Source organism: Borostomias antarcticus (assembly GCF_949987555.1).
Source record: "Borostomias antarcticus genome assembly, chromosome: 33".
NCBI lineage: Eukaryota > Metazoa > Chordata > Actinopteri > Stomiiformes > Stomiidae > Borostomias > Borostomias antarcticus.
The window spans coordinates 2,993,309-3,011,786 of record NC_140266.1 but is presented as its reverse complement, the minus strand read 5'-3'; the positions used below and the strand labels follow the sequence as shown (position 1 = coordinate 3,011,786).

The 18,478-nt window shown below is 43.9% G+C and overlaps 3 protein-coding genes across 4 annotated transcripts in view; 2 read left to right on the top strand and 1 right to left on the bottom strand.

Moving 5' to 3' along the window:
• The first annotated feature begins 1,309 nt into the window (after nucleotides 1-1,309).
• Nucleotides 1,310-4,339, top strand: rpl29 (ribosomal protein L29). The gene is made up of 4 exons (XM_084460614.1): nucleotides 1,310-1,353; nucleotides 2,570-2,621; nucleotides 2,732-2,796; nucleotides 4,156-4,339. Exons 2-4 carry the CDS (start codon nucleotides 2,585-2,587, stop codon nucleotides 4,258-4,260), a joined length of 207 nt encoding a protein of 68 aa, XP_084316740.1. The 5' UTR covers nucleotides 1,310-1,353; nucleotides 2,570-2,584; the 3' UTR covers nucleotides 4,261-4,339.
• Nucleotides 4,340-5,207: 868 nt separating this feature from the next.
• On the bottom strand, nucleotides 5,208-9,410 carry LOC311327492 (troponin C, slow skeletal and cardiac muscles-like). 2 transcript variants are annotated; one of them, XM_084460547.1, is made up of 7 exons: nucleotides 9,127-9,410; nucleotides 7,057-7,140; nucleotides 6,316-6,346; nucleotides 5,921-6,067; nucleotides 5,661-5,775; nucleotides 5,435-5,571; nucleotides 5,208-5,327 (listed from the first exon to the last, which is right to left on the bottom strand). In XM_084460547.1, the coding sequence occupies exons 1-7, from the start codon at nucleotides 9,370-9,372 to the stop codon at nucleotides 5,296-5,298; spliced, it is 792 nt and encodes a 263-aa protein (XP_084316673.1). In that variant the 5' UTR covers nucleotides 9,373-9,410; the 3' UTR covers nucleotides 5,208-5,295. The 2 variants fall into 2 exon arrangements, with proteins under 2 accessions (XP_084316673.1, XP_084316674.1); XM_084460548.1 differs by having other exon boundaries at nucleotides 7,057-7,135.
• Nucleotides 9,411-9,901: 491 nt separating this feature from the next.
• Nucleotides 9,902-18,478, top strand: part of iars1 (isoleucyl-tRNA synthetase 1) — a 42,038-nt gene continuing 33,461 nt past the window's right edge. Inside the window, exons 1-10 of the mRNA XM_084460712.1 lie at nucleotides 9,902-9,924; nucleotides 10,757-10,880; nucleotides 11,211-11,367; nucleotides 11,644-11,763; nucleotides 12,000-12,082; nucleotides 12,456-12,573; nucleotides 13,672-13,819; nucleotides 16,379-16,466; nucleotides 17,420-17,480; nucleotides 17,756-17,851. Of these exons, the coding sequence (XP_084316838.1) occupies nucleotides 10,762-10,880; nucleotides 11,211-11,367; nucleotides 11,644-11,763; nucleotides 12,000-12,082; nucleotides 12,456-12,573; nucleotides 13,672-13,819; nucleotides 16,379-16,466; nucleotides 17,420-17,480; nucleotides 17,756-17,851 (990 nt within the window). The 5' untranslated portion in view covers nucleotides 9,902-9,924; nucleotides 10,757-10,761. The remainder of the gene's footprint in view (nucleotides 9,925-10,756; nucleotides 10,881-11,210; nucleotides 11,368-11,643; nucleotides 11,764-11,999; nucleotides 12,083-12,455; nucleotides 12,574-13,671; nucleotides 13,820-16,378; nucleotides 16,467-17,419; nucleotides 17,481-17,755; nucleotides 17,852-18,478) is intronic.

Sequence of the window (18,478 nt, the reverse complement as noted above, 5' to 3'; positions counted from 1 at the left end):
GGAGAGAGATACAGGGACGAGCAGGAGAGAGATACGGGGGCGAGCAGGAGAGAGATACGGGGACGAGCAGGAGAGAGATACGGGGACGAGCAGGAGAGAGATACGGGGACGAGCAGGAGAGAGATACGGGGACGAGCAGGAGAGAGATACGGGGACGAGCAGGAGAGAGATACAGAACCCCAGGTTTAGGCGTTTCTGCCACAGATTCCTACCACACCACCACACAACACAACACAGGCGAGGGGCTTAGGGCTTCTCCCTTTCACAATGTCTTCATCTGATGTCTGTTGTCATAAAAAAGTATGTAACTGAATCGCTACTGTGCTAATCCAAAGGCAAATAATCTTAGTAAAACACTAAAAATAAAATAAAAGCATGCATTATGCATTATCCCACAATATTAATTCTTAATTGACCACATAATGTTGTAGTCAACAATTAGCCTACATCCTCCTCACTCACTCACTCACTCACTCACTCACTCACTCACTCACTCACTCACTCACTCACTCACTCACTCACTCACTCACTCATATACAGTACACACACACGCACACACACACGCAGGAAAATGTAGGCTATCTTTACCTCTTCATGGTCGAGCATCAATCCATTGAGACGAAAGTCAACACGAGATTTTGCGGACAGACAGTGACACCTCCTGGTTGATGATGATTTTGAATGGCAAAAATATCTTAAATGCCTAGAATTGCAAAAATATTTAAACATATTGAGTAATAAGTCCAGACCTCTGGAATTCATTGCACTGACCATAGTGCTGTATTTTCCTTCTTTGAACTTCTTTTGAGAACAATTTTACAATCTTTTGTTACAATAATTTTAGATGTGTGATTTCGTAAGTAGCTGTGTTTTTGAACTATTGTATTTTACTGTTATTATTGTATTCACTATCATGTTTCTTTCTTTTCTTATTTATTCTTGAATTCTATTTATGAATTGTAGTATTTTCTACTAACTGTAGTATTTTCTGCATTATTGTATACATTGTATGTATTGTACTGTATGTTTTAGTTGAGGACTCTTGGAAGACTAGCCGATGGCTAAAAGAGATCCTAATAAACAAACAAACAAACAAACCTCTTACCTATTTGGCCAAAGTATAACCAAGATCCCTCTCATAGTTACCCCCCCACTAGTTAGAATTAAGTCTTACAGTATTGACCTAAAATGAATCCCACATCCAATGAGATTCTGATCACATCATACTTCAGACACGTCTATCCGATAGGTGGCGGTGTCAGCCATTCTGTCTTCTCTCTCGGTACGATGGATATTACATCCGGGTCACGCCATATTCTCCCTCTTTTGGTTGTCGTCTCCTCCGTGTGGAAGGTAATACATTTTCCTGCAAAGTCTCCATTTGAAATCTGAATGAATCCTTCATTCCTGTTGATATATATAAAACACGGACAGCTGTATAGTATATAATACCTAATGATCAACACATCTATATCCATATTTACACATTTGTTGCCTCTGGTGTTTATTAAAAACACTTTTGGTTCCGTGGTGCTAAATAGCGGGCATGTTGTTTTGTTTACATCTCGATGTCCCTTCTTTAGCATGGTAGGCTGGCTCTAGTTGATTGATTTGTATTTATTTTTAAGACAGGGACAAGGTACAGTAGACATTTACCCTATAGAATAGGGAGAGATGCACTGTACAAGGTTATAGCTAGACAGCTAATTTCCACCCGCAGTCCCTGGGCAAATAAATATACAGTCTTAAAATAGTGGGGTAAATAGTATCACAGTAGGAAAGTTACATACTGTACATAGAAGGAATACAAAAAAGTTATGTAGCAAAGATCTCACTCATCCCTATACCCTCATCCCAACCTCCCCAGACCCTTTCTCAAACCCTAGGTACAGCCCCCATACATATGTGCCACACACACACACACACACACACACACACTTGACTGTTAACGTTACCGCATACAGAACATCCTCTAGGTCGCTAGTTCCAAGTAGTGATGGGCTTTCTAACCGGTTCCTTCGAGTTGATGCATCTAATTGTAACCGAACCGTTCGAGTTTAGATGTATTTTTGGTGCCAGCCCATTTGACAGCTTAACCCAAAACTTCTCTCCTGTGCAAAGAATGCATGCATTACCAGTCAACATGTGTATTTAGTGCGTGTAGCATTAATAAGGATAACATGCTTCTCTTTCTGTTGTGCGTGCTGTTATGTTTATAAAGCTAGCAACAATCCAGTTTCACAACCGTTTACTCAAATTCTGCCACACATACTGACAACGCATACACACACACACACACACACCACACACACTACAGAGTAGCTGATCCCATAGCAGCCTACACTGTGTGTGTGCATCCCCTGTATGTAAAGTGAGGGATGCAGTAGTACTGTGATGTTTGGCAGACGGTTCAGTACGTATCCGACACTAAAAAAGTAGTTCAAAAGGATTTGTTCCTTCATCGCCCATCACTAGTTGCAAGCATTATTTCACTGTAGGTGTTTCTGCAGAACCTTCCCTCCCAATCAACTGTTTTACTAAATGCTAATGGTACATTCTCCTTCCGCAGATCACCTGAGTCGCAATGGCAAAGTCAAAGAACCACACTACCCACAACCAGTGTGAGTGCACAGTTTCACTATTTTGCTGCAGAATGCTTATCCTAAACTAGAAGCTTGTGACTCTTTAAAATCTGCCTAAAGTGAGTAATTCCTCTTCCTTGTCCCCACAGCCCGCAAAGCCCACAGAAACGGGATCAAGAAACCCCGGTCTGATCGTTATGAATCACTGAAGGGGGTATGTACCGGTCCTGGACCCTCGTACCGGTCCTGGACCCTCGTACCGGTCCTGGACCCTCGTACCGGTCCTGGACCCTCGTACCGGTCCTGGACCCTCGTATGTTTGACATGCCTGTTAGTCTGACCATCTCACAAGATGAGCATGCAACGTCAGAAATGCAGAATGAAGAGCCTTGGATTCATCCGTTTGTTTGAATCTGAGTGTATGGCTGCAGGGGCTCTGCTTAAACCAGGGGTGCAGACTTGTCACCTTTAGGTGAAAAAGGCCGTTTTTAATCCAAAATATGCCATTTGTTTGATCAGCGTATGTATGAGTTTGTATTTTACCTTTTTCACCTGTGATCTGTTTGCACCTCTGTTAAACTTGAGAGATTCCTTATGTTAATTCTGTGTAGATGGGTGGGAGCTGCTCCTATATGCCATTACCCTCGTCTTGAGTGGGAACTCATGTTTTTTTCTGTTTAGCTGTTTGTGGTGTTGGGCTGTTCAGTTTGGAACAGGCATGACGCCTGCATTTCTTTTTTAAAGATATTTTTTAGGGCTTTTCAGCTTTTTAGACAGGACAGTGTAGAGAGACAGGAAATGTGGGGGAGAGAGAGGGGAGGACATGCGGCACAGGACCCGAGCCTTCGAACCCGGGTCCGCTGCGCGAAGGACTAGCCTTACCCGGTGAACTACGGGGGTGCCCCATGACGCCTGCATTTAACCAATTAGTGTTGGTGCCATTGTGCTGACTTCTGGCTTAGCTGCCCCTCAGTGATACACGTTCCACTGATGGACTAAATAGATCCTTATCAACACTTAAGTCTGTTTATCCTGCATGTTATCTGAGCTGGGGAGGTGTGTGAATACATACATTTGATTGTAGTTAGAGATGTCATGTTATGAAAATGTCACCGCTATTATAGTGACAAAAATAATCAGTATTATTGTTAAAATGTATTGTAAATTTTCAAAAACTACTGATACACACACTGAAATCGTTCCACCAAGTTTCATATTGAAAACCACATAAAACACTAAAATTAGCAGCACTGCACTTTATTTGCATAAACATTAAAATCTTGCTGACTGTTGCTAACTGGTTGATGCTGGATAGTATTTACAGTGAGTTTTTCAAAGGCCAGTAATCAAACACGGTTTTAATGATAATTTCATCACGATAAATTTAATTGCATTTTATCGTGGTTTATCATTGTACCGGTTATTGTAATTGAAGGTGCTTTTGCAGAGAGATGACATTTGCAGGTAGTGTTTCTTAGCTGTCCAGCACTGTTAAGGGCTAAGGGTTCTGAATACGGTCTAATGACATGTTTCATCCACATACTGACCTCATACTCTCTTCATTCTCTTGCAGGTTGACCCCAAGTTCCTGAGGAATATGCGTTTCGCCAAGAAACACAATAAGAAGGGCGCAAAGGCGGTCAAGGCAGCGGCCGCCAAGGCAGCGGCACCTAAATAGTCTGTTTGAGGATCCCCGTCTGTGTATCTATGTTCCAAAGACTGTCACCGTCACAATAAAGGAATGCTTTGTACATGGATTCCCTCGTCCTGTATCCTCTGTTCTCTAGTGTAGATCACCTCTGCTCTGTGGTGACTCGGGGTGAAGGGTTCAGGAATATCCCAGGTTGTTTTCAGGTTATTATTAGACACCGGCTATGGGAATGACTATCCCGGTATTCTAGACGAGCCTTGCCAAAGCAACAGGCGCTATGAAGAATCCCAGATTAGCAGATTACCTTGCATTCCAGGTGACGGGGCTCCCCTGCCGTTACGTGTATGAAGGATGCATCTGTAGCTCTTCAGTGAGGCTGATCCTTCATGCTTTTGAGCCTGGAATATCTCAAACTGGCTTTAGTGACAAAGGGATGCTTCCTGTTTTTCTTGCCGTTTACCAGCGTGTGAGCTGTTCACTGGTCTTGGATGTGGTCCATTTTGTAACTATTGGAATTGCCAGCTGCTGTTTTCTTGGAACCTATTAGTAGCTAATGGTACAATAGGGTTAACGTGTGCCAGAATGGCTGATGAGGTGATGGGACACACCAGCTCTCCATATGTAGCCTAGTATTATTGGCTGATAATCTTTAATACCTTTGAAAGTATTTATAGCCCCTGACTCTAGCCTGTCTGGGGAACAGTCCTGTTTTCTCTCATCACTTTCTAATAACATGTGCTATCCATAGCCACTTAATTAGACCACAGCTAAGCGCGTAACAACTGCTGTACCATACTCGGTGATGGAGAATTCCTCTGACATGAGCCGGGGCACCAGGAAGTCATGTAGGCCTCTGGGCCTTATCTGCGAACGCCATGTTTAACCTGCTGTCAGCAGAGATGTTAGGTCAGAGGGAGGGAATGTCTGTGCTTGAGAAAAAGTAATATAGGGACGGTACATAACACGACTCGGTATCTGACAAAACTTGATTCGTTGTTTTATTATCTGACTTCCAAGAATTACAAATTTGACCCCAGTATGAAAGAATGTCTTCAGTGTTGTTTATTCAACCCCTTTCATGAACTCCAAGAACTCTGCCGAGAGGAAAGGAAAGATTTACTGTTTCAAACGGTCCCTGGTGACTAAATGTGTAATTATTGTTATTATTATTATAGAGGCAAGGGTTAAGCCTTTATTTTACCATCATAGTCAATCTTTCCATCATTGTTTTTGTCACCATCCTTCATCAACTCCTCTAGGTCGTCCTCAGTAATACCCTCGCCTGTCGAGGTCAGCATCATCTTCAGCTCCTCCAGGTCTATGTAGCCATCTTTGTTCCTGACGATCACAAATGAAACTGCATTTAGACCTCAGGGGAGCACACCTCGGTTTCGGAGGGCGCGACCTCGGTCCTGATGGTTACCCACTTGTCAAACATTCTGAAGAGGTCAGCCATTTCCTCCTCTGTTTTCCCCTTACTGTCATCCTTCATGCACCTCACCATCATGACCAGGAACTCGTCAAAGTCCACCGTGCCGCTCCCTGCATCCAAGACAACAACATGGTATGAAACATACAAGGTATGTGATTATTGACTGCACATTTCTTCCGTTTTTGTGTGTGTAATAAAGAACAGTTTGTCATCCTGTTAAGATGCCCCCTAACAGATCTTGTCATCCGTCTGTACCGTCCTCATCCACTTCTTTGATCATCTCCAGCAGCTCTGCAGGCGTGGGCTTCTGTCCTAGCATCCTCATCACCTTTCCTAACTCCTTGGTACTGATGCAACCATCCTCCGCATCCTGCACAAAGATATCGAACGCAGCACGGAACTCTACAACACAGAGGAAGAAGAGAGTATAGGTGAAGAGGTTTAATGATGTATTATTAGACAGTAGTAGGCTAAGTCAGTAAATTAAAGATTACAATTATTATGTTATAGAGATTAAATGATATAAAACATAATGCTATGATCTCAAATTCACATTGGTAGCTGGACATGTACACTTCTTTGCAGATAGACTGTTTTATAGTACTCTGACTGCCTGCTATCAAACACATTACATAATATATAGCCACAACCATTTTTCTGCTCTTCTGTGAGCTGCTCTACCTGTGGAGAAGACAAACATTGAAGTTAAAATACAGTACAACAAAAGAAGTTCCAATCCCAGTTTCTTCACGAATGAAACCCCCTGGAAAACTCATGACGCTGCAATGTAACGCCTGCCTCACCCCGGATTACTCTATCAGGATTAGGACTCCATGGAGACGCATGCTTGGATTGGCAAGAATCTATTCTATGTCGTGTTCTCATATCATAGCCAGGTTACATTAAAGAACAATGGGCCAGTAAAAGTTCCACTAAAGAACACATCGCTTGTGAATAGTAGTCATGGTTCCAGCATAACAATGACTAGTAATCTTGGAAAAGCCACCTGGAATTAGAACTTCAGTAGAGACAGCTGCATGTGCGTGAAATACATTCATCAAGCTTAAGGCTGGATTCAGTACAAAGAGGCTATATAAACAGGGTATTGTCTAATGCAGCACACACATACCATGCATTTAAGGTCAATGATGACAGTCCAAGCTTGTATTGACCTGCTACATAGAACCTGGTTCTTGCAAGTCTAATGTACTGTACAAGGATGAGAGGACAACTGAATACGGCCCTAATAATCAGATGCACTACTTTAATCATAATATATGGTTGAACAGTTTCAATAGAGATAATTAACTGTTCTGTCATTTCAAGGCAACAAGACATGCTAGCCGGACAGCTAATGATATGAAATCAGTGAAATAAAATGTTAAACTTACCGCTGCTTTGTAGATGTCATCCATAGTGCAAGTTGAAAAGATACCAACCACACATACACACACACACTCACACGACCACCTAGACTGAGAGAAGACAGTATCAGAACAAGGTACTGGGCTCTTGCTGTTATTATATAGGCCTACAGGGGCTGCATTCTTACACGGGCAGTCCCACCCTCCCAGTCCCCTAATATCCCAGTTAGAATGAAGAATGTCAGTGAACCCTCTTCCAGTGTGTTGACCAGTGATCAATGTGTTGACCTGTATCTTGTACCCCAGAGGTGCTCTTAACTTATCTTATCATCTTATCTTTTCTATCAGGAGACTCTGGGTGACATCAGTGTTTAAAGTAAGAGATTTTTAATGGCATCTTAGATAGAGAGGTAGATAGATAGGCTAGGCACTTTTAACTTTCTTATGAACTTATAAACTTACTTAAGTTCATCATCATCATCATCGCCACCACCATCACCACCGGTAAATAAATAATTCACAATAAAATACAGGACAATATGCTGTATCTGTCTGATATTCTTAAAAGTCATAGTTTCTGGGGCCATAAAGCCAAAGGGGACTGGCTGGCATCAGGTCATGTTACAACAGTGACATCTGCTGGCCTTTTTCTTAGTCGATGCAAGAATGGATAGTCCGGAGGGAGGGGGTGATGAGATTCAGCTACACATCAACCAATCACAGCACTAGGCAGCTAATGGGTCAGACGTGGACATAAGGGGTCAGGCTGATTTACCAAATTGGACCCAAGAGTGGAGCTACTCGGACGGTGCTGAGTGGGCCCACTTGCGCAATGCTCGCTGCCCGCACACCTTTTTTTATTATTATTTTTATTATAATAATATCACCTTACATGTTATACAAAACAATCAATACCAACATCTTAGGTATGTAAATTAAACAAAAACAACACTAGGGGGGATACAAATCTATGCACAAATGTTAAGCGCTGTACAAGCAGTTATAGTCTTAATAGCTTTTGGTTTCACAGGATGTCGAATTGAATCATGCCCGCGCGCCTCCTGGGGCCTCATTTGTCATTGTGGATACACCCTTTTTCATTTACACCTGATTTTTGTACTTGCTTTTCTCCGCAAATAATGTGATGTATCATGCCAAAACTCAATGGGAAATATTGTGAGATATATACACAATATTTACCATTGAGTGTTGTCATGATCAGTGTTAATTTTGACAGCAAATTATGATTTTGTTTTAGTCATAGTCTTTTGACTAAAATGCCATTTAGTTTTAGTCATATTTTAGTCATCTGACTTGTTTTAGTTTTAGTCTAGTTTTAGTTGACTAAATATCATTACGATTTTAGTCGACAAAATCTACCATAGATTTAGACAACTCAAATTTAACAGGCTTAGTTCAATCAATCAGTCAATCAAGTTGGATTTATATAGCGCCCTTCATGAAACCCAGAGCGCTTTACAGAGTCCAGTATTCATTCAGACAGTCATACCGGTGGTGGTAAGATACATCTGTAGCCACAGCTGCCCTGGGGCAGACTGACAGAAGCGTGGCTGTTTCTGTCAGACAGTTTCATAATGAAGCATTCCTCTCCCCCAGTCTGATGCTAACTGTGTTTGTGCCTGATATAGCAAGCTATAACATTATCATGTCAGCACTAGTTGGCTAGTCAGGCTAGCTAACATCAGGCACAGGCTAGCTAACGTCACACCAGAGGAGAGGGGCTATGGCGGCGCCAGGTAGCTAACTGTTCGTATCTTATCCATCTAGCTACAGTATAACATTAGACAGCAGCAGTAGTTGCTTAGCTAGCTTACCCAGACTAGCTAACGCTAGATACCGCCACAAGCATAGCCCCACTTGTTGCTACACAGTGTAACGTTAGCTAACCTGTGCCTAACATTAGCTAGCCACTAACGTTAGCGTTGCAATGATCAGACACTTCCGTTCTCCCCTGCCACAAACCTACGTGAAACATTGGTTTCTTTTAGCTTGTATTGTATTTGAAGTATTTCAGAAACACACCAGCTTGGGTTTAGCTAATACAGTAACGTTAGCCAGGGGTGGGGGGGTGCTTACCTTTTCGGAAATTTCGGGATGACTGTTCTCCAAATGTCGCTTTAAGTTTGTTGTATTTTTGCCAGTAATTTTCACCCCACACGGTTTACAAATGGTTTTGTTTTCCTTTGCATCAAATATGAAGTTTATCCAGATGTCTGCTCTCCTCTTTCTCCCGGTGTGTGCGAACGTTGACAAAGACATTTCTGAACTGTGGTCATTTACTGAACAGTTCAGGCGCAGCAGTCGTATGCTGTTAGTTGACATCCCGCCGGCCGGTGTAGCAACGGTACTATTCAAATGTAGGCTATACACACAGGCTACCTGTACGTTGCATCCAACTCGTTCTATTAATACATCCATGATCCAACTGCGCACATCCCGAACCTCGACATTCTGATTTTAACTTTTCCCATACGTCCCTCCATAACCATTTAAGTCTAGTTTTTATTTGTTGACGAAAATGTGAATAGATATAGTCATAGTTTTTGTCATCATACATTCATTTTTATTTAGTTATCGTCTCGTGACGATAACCCAAAAAATGTCGTTGACGAATAGTTTTCGTCATAGTTCTCGTCAACAAAATTAACACTGGTCATGATAAATGAGGCCCCTGGCTGCCAAACGATTCCGCTGTGATCATTTGATGACGTGTCACGGAGTCCCCGCCCCCTCTCTCTCCGGATGATCCATTCTTGCATCAATCCTTTTGCTCTTCAGATACTTCTTTCCGGTTCCGTGTTACACGCTTCGCTTTCCCCTCAATTGCATCATTTCCTTTTCATCCCCCTCTGTTGGTAGCCGGGGACAGAACATGTGAGTGTATTTAATGGTCATGAATATTGTGATGTTTTACTGTTGTTAGGACTAGCTAAACGTTATTATGTATATATTGGCACATTCTTGCATAAAAGCCGCTATATCTACGTAATGTACAATAGCTATACGTAAAGTATACCCAGTATGTCGTAAAGTGATTAGCTGGCTGGCTAGCTCACTCATTCACTAGCTCACTCATCCACTAGCTCACTCATTCACTAGCTCACTCATCCACTAGCTCACTCATCCACTAGCTCACTCATTCACTAGCTCACTCATTCACTAGCTCACTCATCCACTAGCTCACTCATCCACTAGCTCACTCATTCACTAGCTCACTCATTCACTAGCTCACTCATCCACTAGCTCACTCATCCACTAGCTCACTCATCCACTAGCTCACTCATTCACTAGCTCACTCATCCACTCATTCACTAGCTCACTCATCCACTAGCTCACTCATCCACTAGCTCACTCATCCACTAGCTCACTCATTCACTCATTGGCTAAACCACACACCAATGATACGTCATTCCCAGAATATGTAGCCAGCCTAACATTACCACAATGAAATATCATATTAATTCATAACAAGCCAGATCTTCTGCACAATAAGTAGCTTGTTAGTGTGGTCACTGCACCTCCAAGTGGAGGGATGTCAACATGTTGAATTAATTCATGACTTGGCCAGCTAATGTTAACTGGACAGAGTTGAAATAGCTTGATGGTTTCAGCTTTACAGATCTGGTTAATTTGCTACTAAAGTAATCAGTCCATCCCATGATTGGGATACTTTGAGTTAAAACTGCATCTTTACTTTGATTTACAGAGACCATGGTGGAGCCAGTCCCTGAATCCATCAATTTTCCCTCTGAGGAGGAGCGCATTCTGCAGTTCTGGAAGGACAAAGATTGCTTTCAGGAATGTCTGAAACAATCTAAAAACAGACCAAAGTAAGGGCAATGTCAAAGTGAAATTACTACTGTGGCAGATCAGATGCAGTGTTGCCAACTGCTCTGGGAAGTGTGGAACGGGATATGTTTTTGCAGAGCTGTCAACACAATCAGTCCCCAAGTGACCAGAAAAACTCGCTAGATTCGTCGCTGGTCGCTTTTGACTAATTAATTCGCCAAGAGGGTCTGGAAAGTCGACAGATATAGCAACAAAGACGTCAAGTTGGCAACACTGATCAAGATGGCAGTTACGAAACGTACTTCCAAAGCTCCGCCCACTGTTCCATGTAACCATGTTCCATGTTATAATTTGTCATATCCCTTACCTAGATACACCTTCTATGATGGACCTCCCTTCGCCACTGGTCTTCCCCACTATGGTCACATCCTGGCTGGCACCATCAAAGATGTTGTCACCAGATTTGCCCATCAGAGTGGTTTCCATGTGGAACGCAGGTTTGGCTGGGATTGCCACGGTTTACCTGTGGTAGGAATCTGCTTTTGACATGTATTCACTTATTACATATGCATCTGATAGATGATGGAATTGTTCAACCTTTTAAGTATTGTGATAGAAGTATTGTGTGTAAACACTGCAGCTAATTCATCTCCGTTTGAGATCTTGGAGAACTTGCGGGAGAATACATGTATAATACTTTATTTGAACAAATTCTAAAAAACAAATTCTAAATAATAATGAGCTTTGATGAAATTCCCTTGTATTTACGGAAATATTTACGTATTTATGTATTTTATTTACTAGGAATATGAGATTGATAAGACTCTAAACATCAAGGGACCTGACGATGTGGCTAAGATGGGAATTGCTGAGTACAACCGTCAATGCAGGCAGATCGTCATGAGATATGCAGGCGAGTGGGAGGTGAGCAATTACAGTACAACATCAGGACACTATTACATAAGGCATTATAACATAGTGTACTGCACAATTTGATATGGAAAATATATTGGCCGGGGTTTCCCGAACGAGTTAAGAAGCACTTAACTCCAAAGTACTTCTTAACTCCCATACAAAGGGTTGCTTAAGAAGGGTTCCTGAAGAAGGTTCTTTATCGGGAAACCCGGCCATTATTGTTTTAATTTGTGTCAATCCACCAGACCTCTGTGAGAAGAATGGGCAGATGGATTGACTTCAACAATGACTACAAGACTCTCTACCCATGGTTTATGGAAACCGTCTGGTGAGTGAGTGTGGGAGTCTTAGCATAGAGAGGTGACTGAGTTTTATTTTACACTATGTAGTTGGAGAGACTTTTGAGAGCGTGGCTAGCTGCCTTCCATTATTTCTGTTTAGCTCCTGGACTAAGCTAAACAGAAATAATTGATGCATAATAATGGATGCATAATAATGCTCCTGGACTAAGCTAAACAGAAATAATGGATGCATAATAATGAATACATAATAATGCTCCTGGACTAACTACCTGCTGTACTTTCCCTTCTCAGGGCTTCACTAACTAGTCTATATCTATAACTAGTCTATATCTATAACTAGTCTATATCTATAACTAGTCTATATCTATAACTAGTCTATATCTCCCCCCTCTGCTTCAGGTGGGTTTTCAAGCAGCTGTATGACAAGGGTCTGGTCTACCGGGGGGTAAAGGTCATGCCTTTCTCTACGGCCTGCAACACCCCGCTGTCCAACTTCGAGTCCAACCAGAACTACAAGGTACACATGTAACGCAATGTCTGTTTGTTGAGGTTGCTGTGATTGATGCGTCAATTTGGTGGAAGAACGTCTGAAATATGACACGCCCTCTGGGATTGTCATGGATATCAAACAGTTTTAATTGTATTTCTGTGGTTGTAACTACATTATAACAATGGTAAGTTACAATGGTTTCACTTGAATGTTAACTGTGCCATAATAACATGTTAACCCCATCATATGATTGTCAATCACTAGAACTTGGTAATATTACATCAGTCATTTAGCTGTGCAGACGCTTTTATACAATAAGTGCATTCAGCATAGAATGTCAATAGTCAATAGTCAAGAGTCAATGACTTTTGACTCTTAAACTTGTGTTGCACTTTTTTCAGTTGTGTTTTTGTTGTGTTATGCTTTTAAACCTGTAGCACTCTATTTTTGAATGAAAAGTGTGGTATTAATAACTATTATTATTATTATTATTATTATTATTACTAGGATTATTATTAGAACTACTAGTTGCCAGAAATCATAAGTGCTTCTCTTTCTAAACAAGCGAGCCTAACCAATGCTAAAGTCAAAGTGCAAAAATAACTAAATACAGCACAGTAAGTGCTAAGAGGAAGGGTCAGGGTAGTACTTCTTAACTTCTTTATCAGGTGAGGTTTCAGCCCGAGATGAAAGATGGGCAGTGACTCCACTGTCCTGACGTTATTGGGAACTGACCACTGGGTTGATCGGTCGCAGGGGCCTCAGAGCGACGGGGCAACCCGTGGCCTCGAGGCAGCAGAGCGAAGTGGCCGGGCGGAGATGTAGGGCTTGACCATAGCCTAGAGGTAGGAAGGAGCCGTTCCTTTCACTGCCCTGTACCGGTGGACTATGGTCACCAAACTGGATGCGAGCTGCTACAGGGAGCCAGTGTAAAGAACGGAGAAGCGAATTTGCGTGGGGGAACTTGGGCCAGTTGAACACCGGAAGAGCTGCAGCTTTCTGGACGAGGGCTGATGGCCGATGGCGATGCTCCGCAGATCAAGACTGTCCCGGTGAATCCGCCTCGCTGTCAAGCGGTGTGGTAACAACACGCACGGACGTGGCTGTTTGGTTTCCCCTCTGCAGGATGTCCAAGACCCGTCTGTGATCGTGAACTTCCCGCTCGAGGAGGACGAGAACGTGAGTCTGATAGCCTGGACCACCACCCCCTGGACGCTGCCCAGTAACCTGGCTCTGTGTGTCAACGCCGACTTCCAGTACGTCAAGGTCAAAGGTTAGAGACAGTTCCTTCTTTAACTCGTGGCTAGTTATCTACGGTACACGCTAAGCTCTGATGACGGAGGCGGGCGGGGGGACTTTCTCAGCTAATCATGGTCTTTCCTTCAAATCACAAGACTTAGATCTGAGAAACCTGGATTGGATCATCAGAACCAAAATATCTTGGTTGCTTGGCAAGGGCGTGTTTTTGATTTGAGGTTTGGTAAGGACATTAAAAAGGACATTAGCCTTTTACCTAAACATGTCTGATTTGTTTACTAATTTAATGCAATGCAGTGGGTGAGTGGGTTCGTCATGGCTCAAATCTCGCCATGTTTGCTACGGTAGGCAAGTCGTTGCCGTTAATACAGGATTGTCCCGTACTGAAAAATAAAATGCACTTTCACTACTGAATCAATACAAGACGTGAGGATTTTCCTGTATTCATGTGCACAGAACAGTTGACGGAGGCTCTGAACTGTAGCCGCACAACCAAATTCAAGCAGATACTACAGCCAGCCTCACACGTTAGTAAGAAACGGCAAACCAATCCTATTAGCCTGGTGCTGTAGAAATAAAATCACATTGACATTGATGGGCGGAGGTCTGTGCTCTGTGAGCACCATTTCTAGTTTCCAATATTTTTTCTGCTTTGCCATTATTGTGTCATTATTGTGCCATTGTTGTGCCATTATTGTGCCATTATTGCTGTATTTTGATGCTGGCTCTGACCTCTACTAAATCAGAATCAGATTTTATTAGCCAGGTAGTTTTTACACTTCCTAAGAATTTTGTTCTGGTCAGTTGGTGCATAACACTGATTGATGGATGACTGTTCACTGATGACTGATGGATGGATGACTGTTGACTGATGACGAGGGGTGAAAATTAACTTTTTGGCTCACGGTGAGTCACCTGCCAAGGGGACTGTAGATGAAAAAATCTACCGGCCAAGTATATATTTTTTGCAGATAGCCTTCTGAAATCTAGTCGCCAATTGGATATTTTATCTGCATTTGGCCGGTGGCAGGTGTTCATTTTCAGCCCTGCTGATGACTGATGCATGGATGGATGACTGTTGACTGATGGATGGATGATTGATGGATGGATGACTGATGGATGGATGACTGATGGATGGATGACTGATGGAGGGCAGTGCACAGACGGGACAGCGCCAAATAGTGAAAAAGTAACACAGGGAGCAAATGGCAAATAGAAAATCTGTCTGTAAGCTCCCAGATAGCTGGGCCTGAAGTAACACAAACGAAGCTCAAATCAGGTCACTTAAAAAACCCCTGTCCTTGTTCATATATAAATATACACCAGAGAGGTTTCTTTTTTGTTACTGTAGCGGAATCCCAGTAAAAAGGGCTGGTGGTGAACAAAAAAAGGAAGAAATAAAAGGTGACCTACTTTTCCGACTCCGTGTCGTAGACCTTAACGTGCTGCAGGGGGCGCTGTTGCCCCACGCGGGGCCGACACACCGCACTGTCTGTGGCATGCTGCATGGGAGAGCGGCTCAGAATACCAATGAATGCAGTGTCTCTGTCCCTCCTCTACTTCAGTTTCTCTCTCTCTCTCTCTCCTTTTCCCCCTCCCTCTCTTTTTGTATCTCTCTCTCCCTCCCTCTCCCTCTCTCTCTCCCTCTCTCTACCCTTGCCGGGCTGTTCTGCGTCGATGCTATCAGAGACTGGCCTGCCAGTAGCAGCCGGTTTGGGCTATGCAGTCATTTATCGCCCCGCTGAGGGGAAGTGCCATATTTTATTGATGCGGCCTCCTCCTCCTCCTCTTCCAGGGCGGTTGGGTGGAGGCCCCGTTATTCACCGCTGATTAGGAGCTTCCCTGATGCCCCTGTACCCCCCCCCCCTCTCCCCCCCCCCCCCGTCAACCTGCCCCACGGCCAAGGCTGGAAACGCTTTGAGTGATGGAAATGGTATTTAACTAAGGGTTTTGGCGTGTAGTACATTGCACATACATCACGAATAGATGGATGGATGGAGGGAGGGATGGATAGATCGATGGATCGATGAATCAACGGATCGATCGATCATCCTACATTGATTCTCGGGAGTTTGTCTCCGTCGGCCTCCACAAAAAATGTCATGAGTCTTCTTTCGTCGGTCTATAACACCTGGCTTTTCTTTTTCTTTTTTTTACAACCTGAACATAATATCTGTCTGCTGTGAATAATATGACGTGTGCCTTTTTATAAATAGCAATGCACCCTTCAGTCAAAAATATGTTTTTTGAGGATTATTTCCGGTTTTCCAGTGCGGTGTCAGAGCTAGGCCTCCTACCAAAGGAGCTCCAGGAGGACTAATGGAGTGATGGCACAGTGGCTCACTCACTACCCAGGGTTCAGATACAGAGGTTTTTTATATATATTTTTTTTTATTGTATTTTATTTTTTTATATTTTTTATTTTTTTTGAACGTCCTGGTTTTGAACTGGGTTCTCCCTCCCGCCAGCCCACTCTGCCATAGCCACCGCTGGTGACGATGATCCCGTCTGGAAATGACTTGCCCCCCCCCTGACTCACCCCCCCCCCCCCCCCCCCAATCTCTCTCAACTCCAGACAACTCCACGGGGAAAACGTACATCATGATGGAGGCCAGACTGGGAGCCCTCTTCAAGGCAGAGGACGAATACACCGTCCTGGACAAGTGAGTGCTCAGAAGAACCCCGCCCCGCCTCCTCTCTGTAAAGGCACAGTCCGCGATGTTTCATGTTCTCCCGCTGCCCAGCGACCGCTGCGTTTACTGATCCACACGTAATAGCCGGCTCTGTGTTTGAACATAGACAGTACATGTCTGTAGCCTTTATGGGCCGAGTCTCTTTATACCCGCAGACTTCCCTGTTCTAAGCCAGCCTCTCTGAGGGGAGATGAGAGCGTTGAGAGAAGCATGGGAGGGGGATCGGATCTACTGTAGATGCATTTCAGGACTGGCTATTGATCAATATCACTCTGGGTTTTGACGGCTGTTCCTCGGGGCTCATGGTGGTCTGGTGAGGGAGATCAAGAGTCGGTGTGTGTGTGTAGGAGGCGCAGGGTTCGATCAATTTGAAGAACGGGAGAATAGTTCGGGGGTGAACGATGCTTGGAATAGAAAGCCAAGTTACGAGGCGTCAAATCCAATAACAGATGTTGGTTCGACGGCCGCAAAGTGAGAGGTTGGGAACTGAATTGAAAGCGTGTGAGCAAGGTTTAAAAAACCGTACCAAAGTTAATGTCTTGACTGTCAAATAGCAATTTCCTGAAGAGTATCTGGTGCTCTCCCATGTGTGACGCGAGCGTTTTAAAATGTTTTCTGTTGGGGGTTTTACCTTAGCAATGGCAGATTTACCATTAGCAGGCCGAACCGAGGTTGACTATACTCTCTGGAAGGACTTTCCTTATTACACAGCTCACTGGCTGGTATTAGAGCACAGGGAAATGGAGGTAACAGATTTAGTGAGTTATGTCAACACACATCACAGTGAAACGCCGGCCAAGAGCTACAGTATTAAAGCAGTGAAGTCTGCCAGGGGTGAGTGTACTGTAATATGGGATTTGAACGATCCCAGCGGAACAAGGAAAAGTTGATTGTTTTGTGTGTGTGTGCGTGTGTTTTTTCAGATTTCCAGGCAAGACACTGAAAGGGAAGAAATACAAGCCCCTGTTTGATTACTTCATCAAGGTGAGATTCAGTATTTGTTTGTTCCGCGTGTCGGGGGGCCTTGGAACGATAGCATACTTGTAACGATAGCATACTTGTAACGATAGCATACTTGGAACGATAGCATACTTGGAACGATAGCATACTTCTGTGCTTTGGCTGTAGACCCAGTGACTAATCTGTGGGAACCGTTAACAGCCTTACGGGGCAGCGTGTCTACCTCTGGATAGTGAAGTTATGATACCCCGTTTTGTTGAACCCTGCAACTTGTCTCTCCTCCCCTGTGTCTCTCTCAGTGCAAGGAGACGGGGGCCTTCGCCGTGGTCATGGATAACTACGTCAGAGAGGAGGAGGGCACCGGGGTCGTCCACCAGGCCCCCTACTTTGGAGCCGTGAGTCCACCTCCGCCGCCGCCTCGTCACGCCGATGAGACTAGACCTGGGTTCAAAACCTCCTGAAGACGCTCGGATCAGGGATTGGATGAAATCGCTCCTCCCTGTCCAATTAGACCAAAGGAATTGAAGAGGGTCTATGACTAGGATTCATTTAGGTCAGGGGAATTTGTTCTTGGAAAATCGCTTATTTCGTCGGGAATTACAGTGTGCACCAGACTGCGACAGGCTGTAGAGGAGAGGTTTACATGACATGTAATGTGCACTGAGCGCTAATCATTTATTTTCGGAGCTCCACTTGTTTGTCCTGTTGCCGGGGCGTGCGCTGCTGAAGAAGTGCTCTTAGAGAGAGCCGCTCTAGTTACAGGAGCGCCAGTGGACATACAGGACAGCCTGAGGACGGCTCTCTCATCATGAGGCTTGAGAGAGGGAGAGAGGGAGAGAGGGAGAGAGAGAGAGAGAGAGAGAGGGAGAGAGAGAGAGAGAGGACGGCTCTCTCATCATGAGGCTCACCTGCCTGTCGAGGAGGTCGGCCCTCACAGCTGGAGATGTCTTTTTCAAGGACAGATGCTACTGCACTACAGGCTGCAGGTAGTTCAGAGAGAGAGAGAGGGAGGAAGAGAGAGA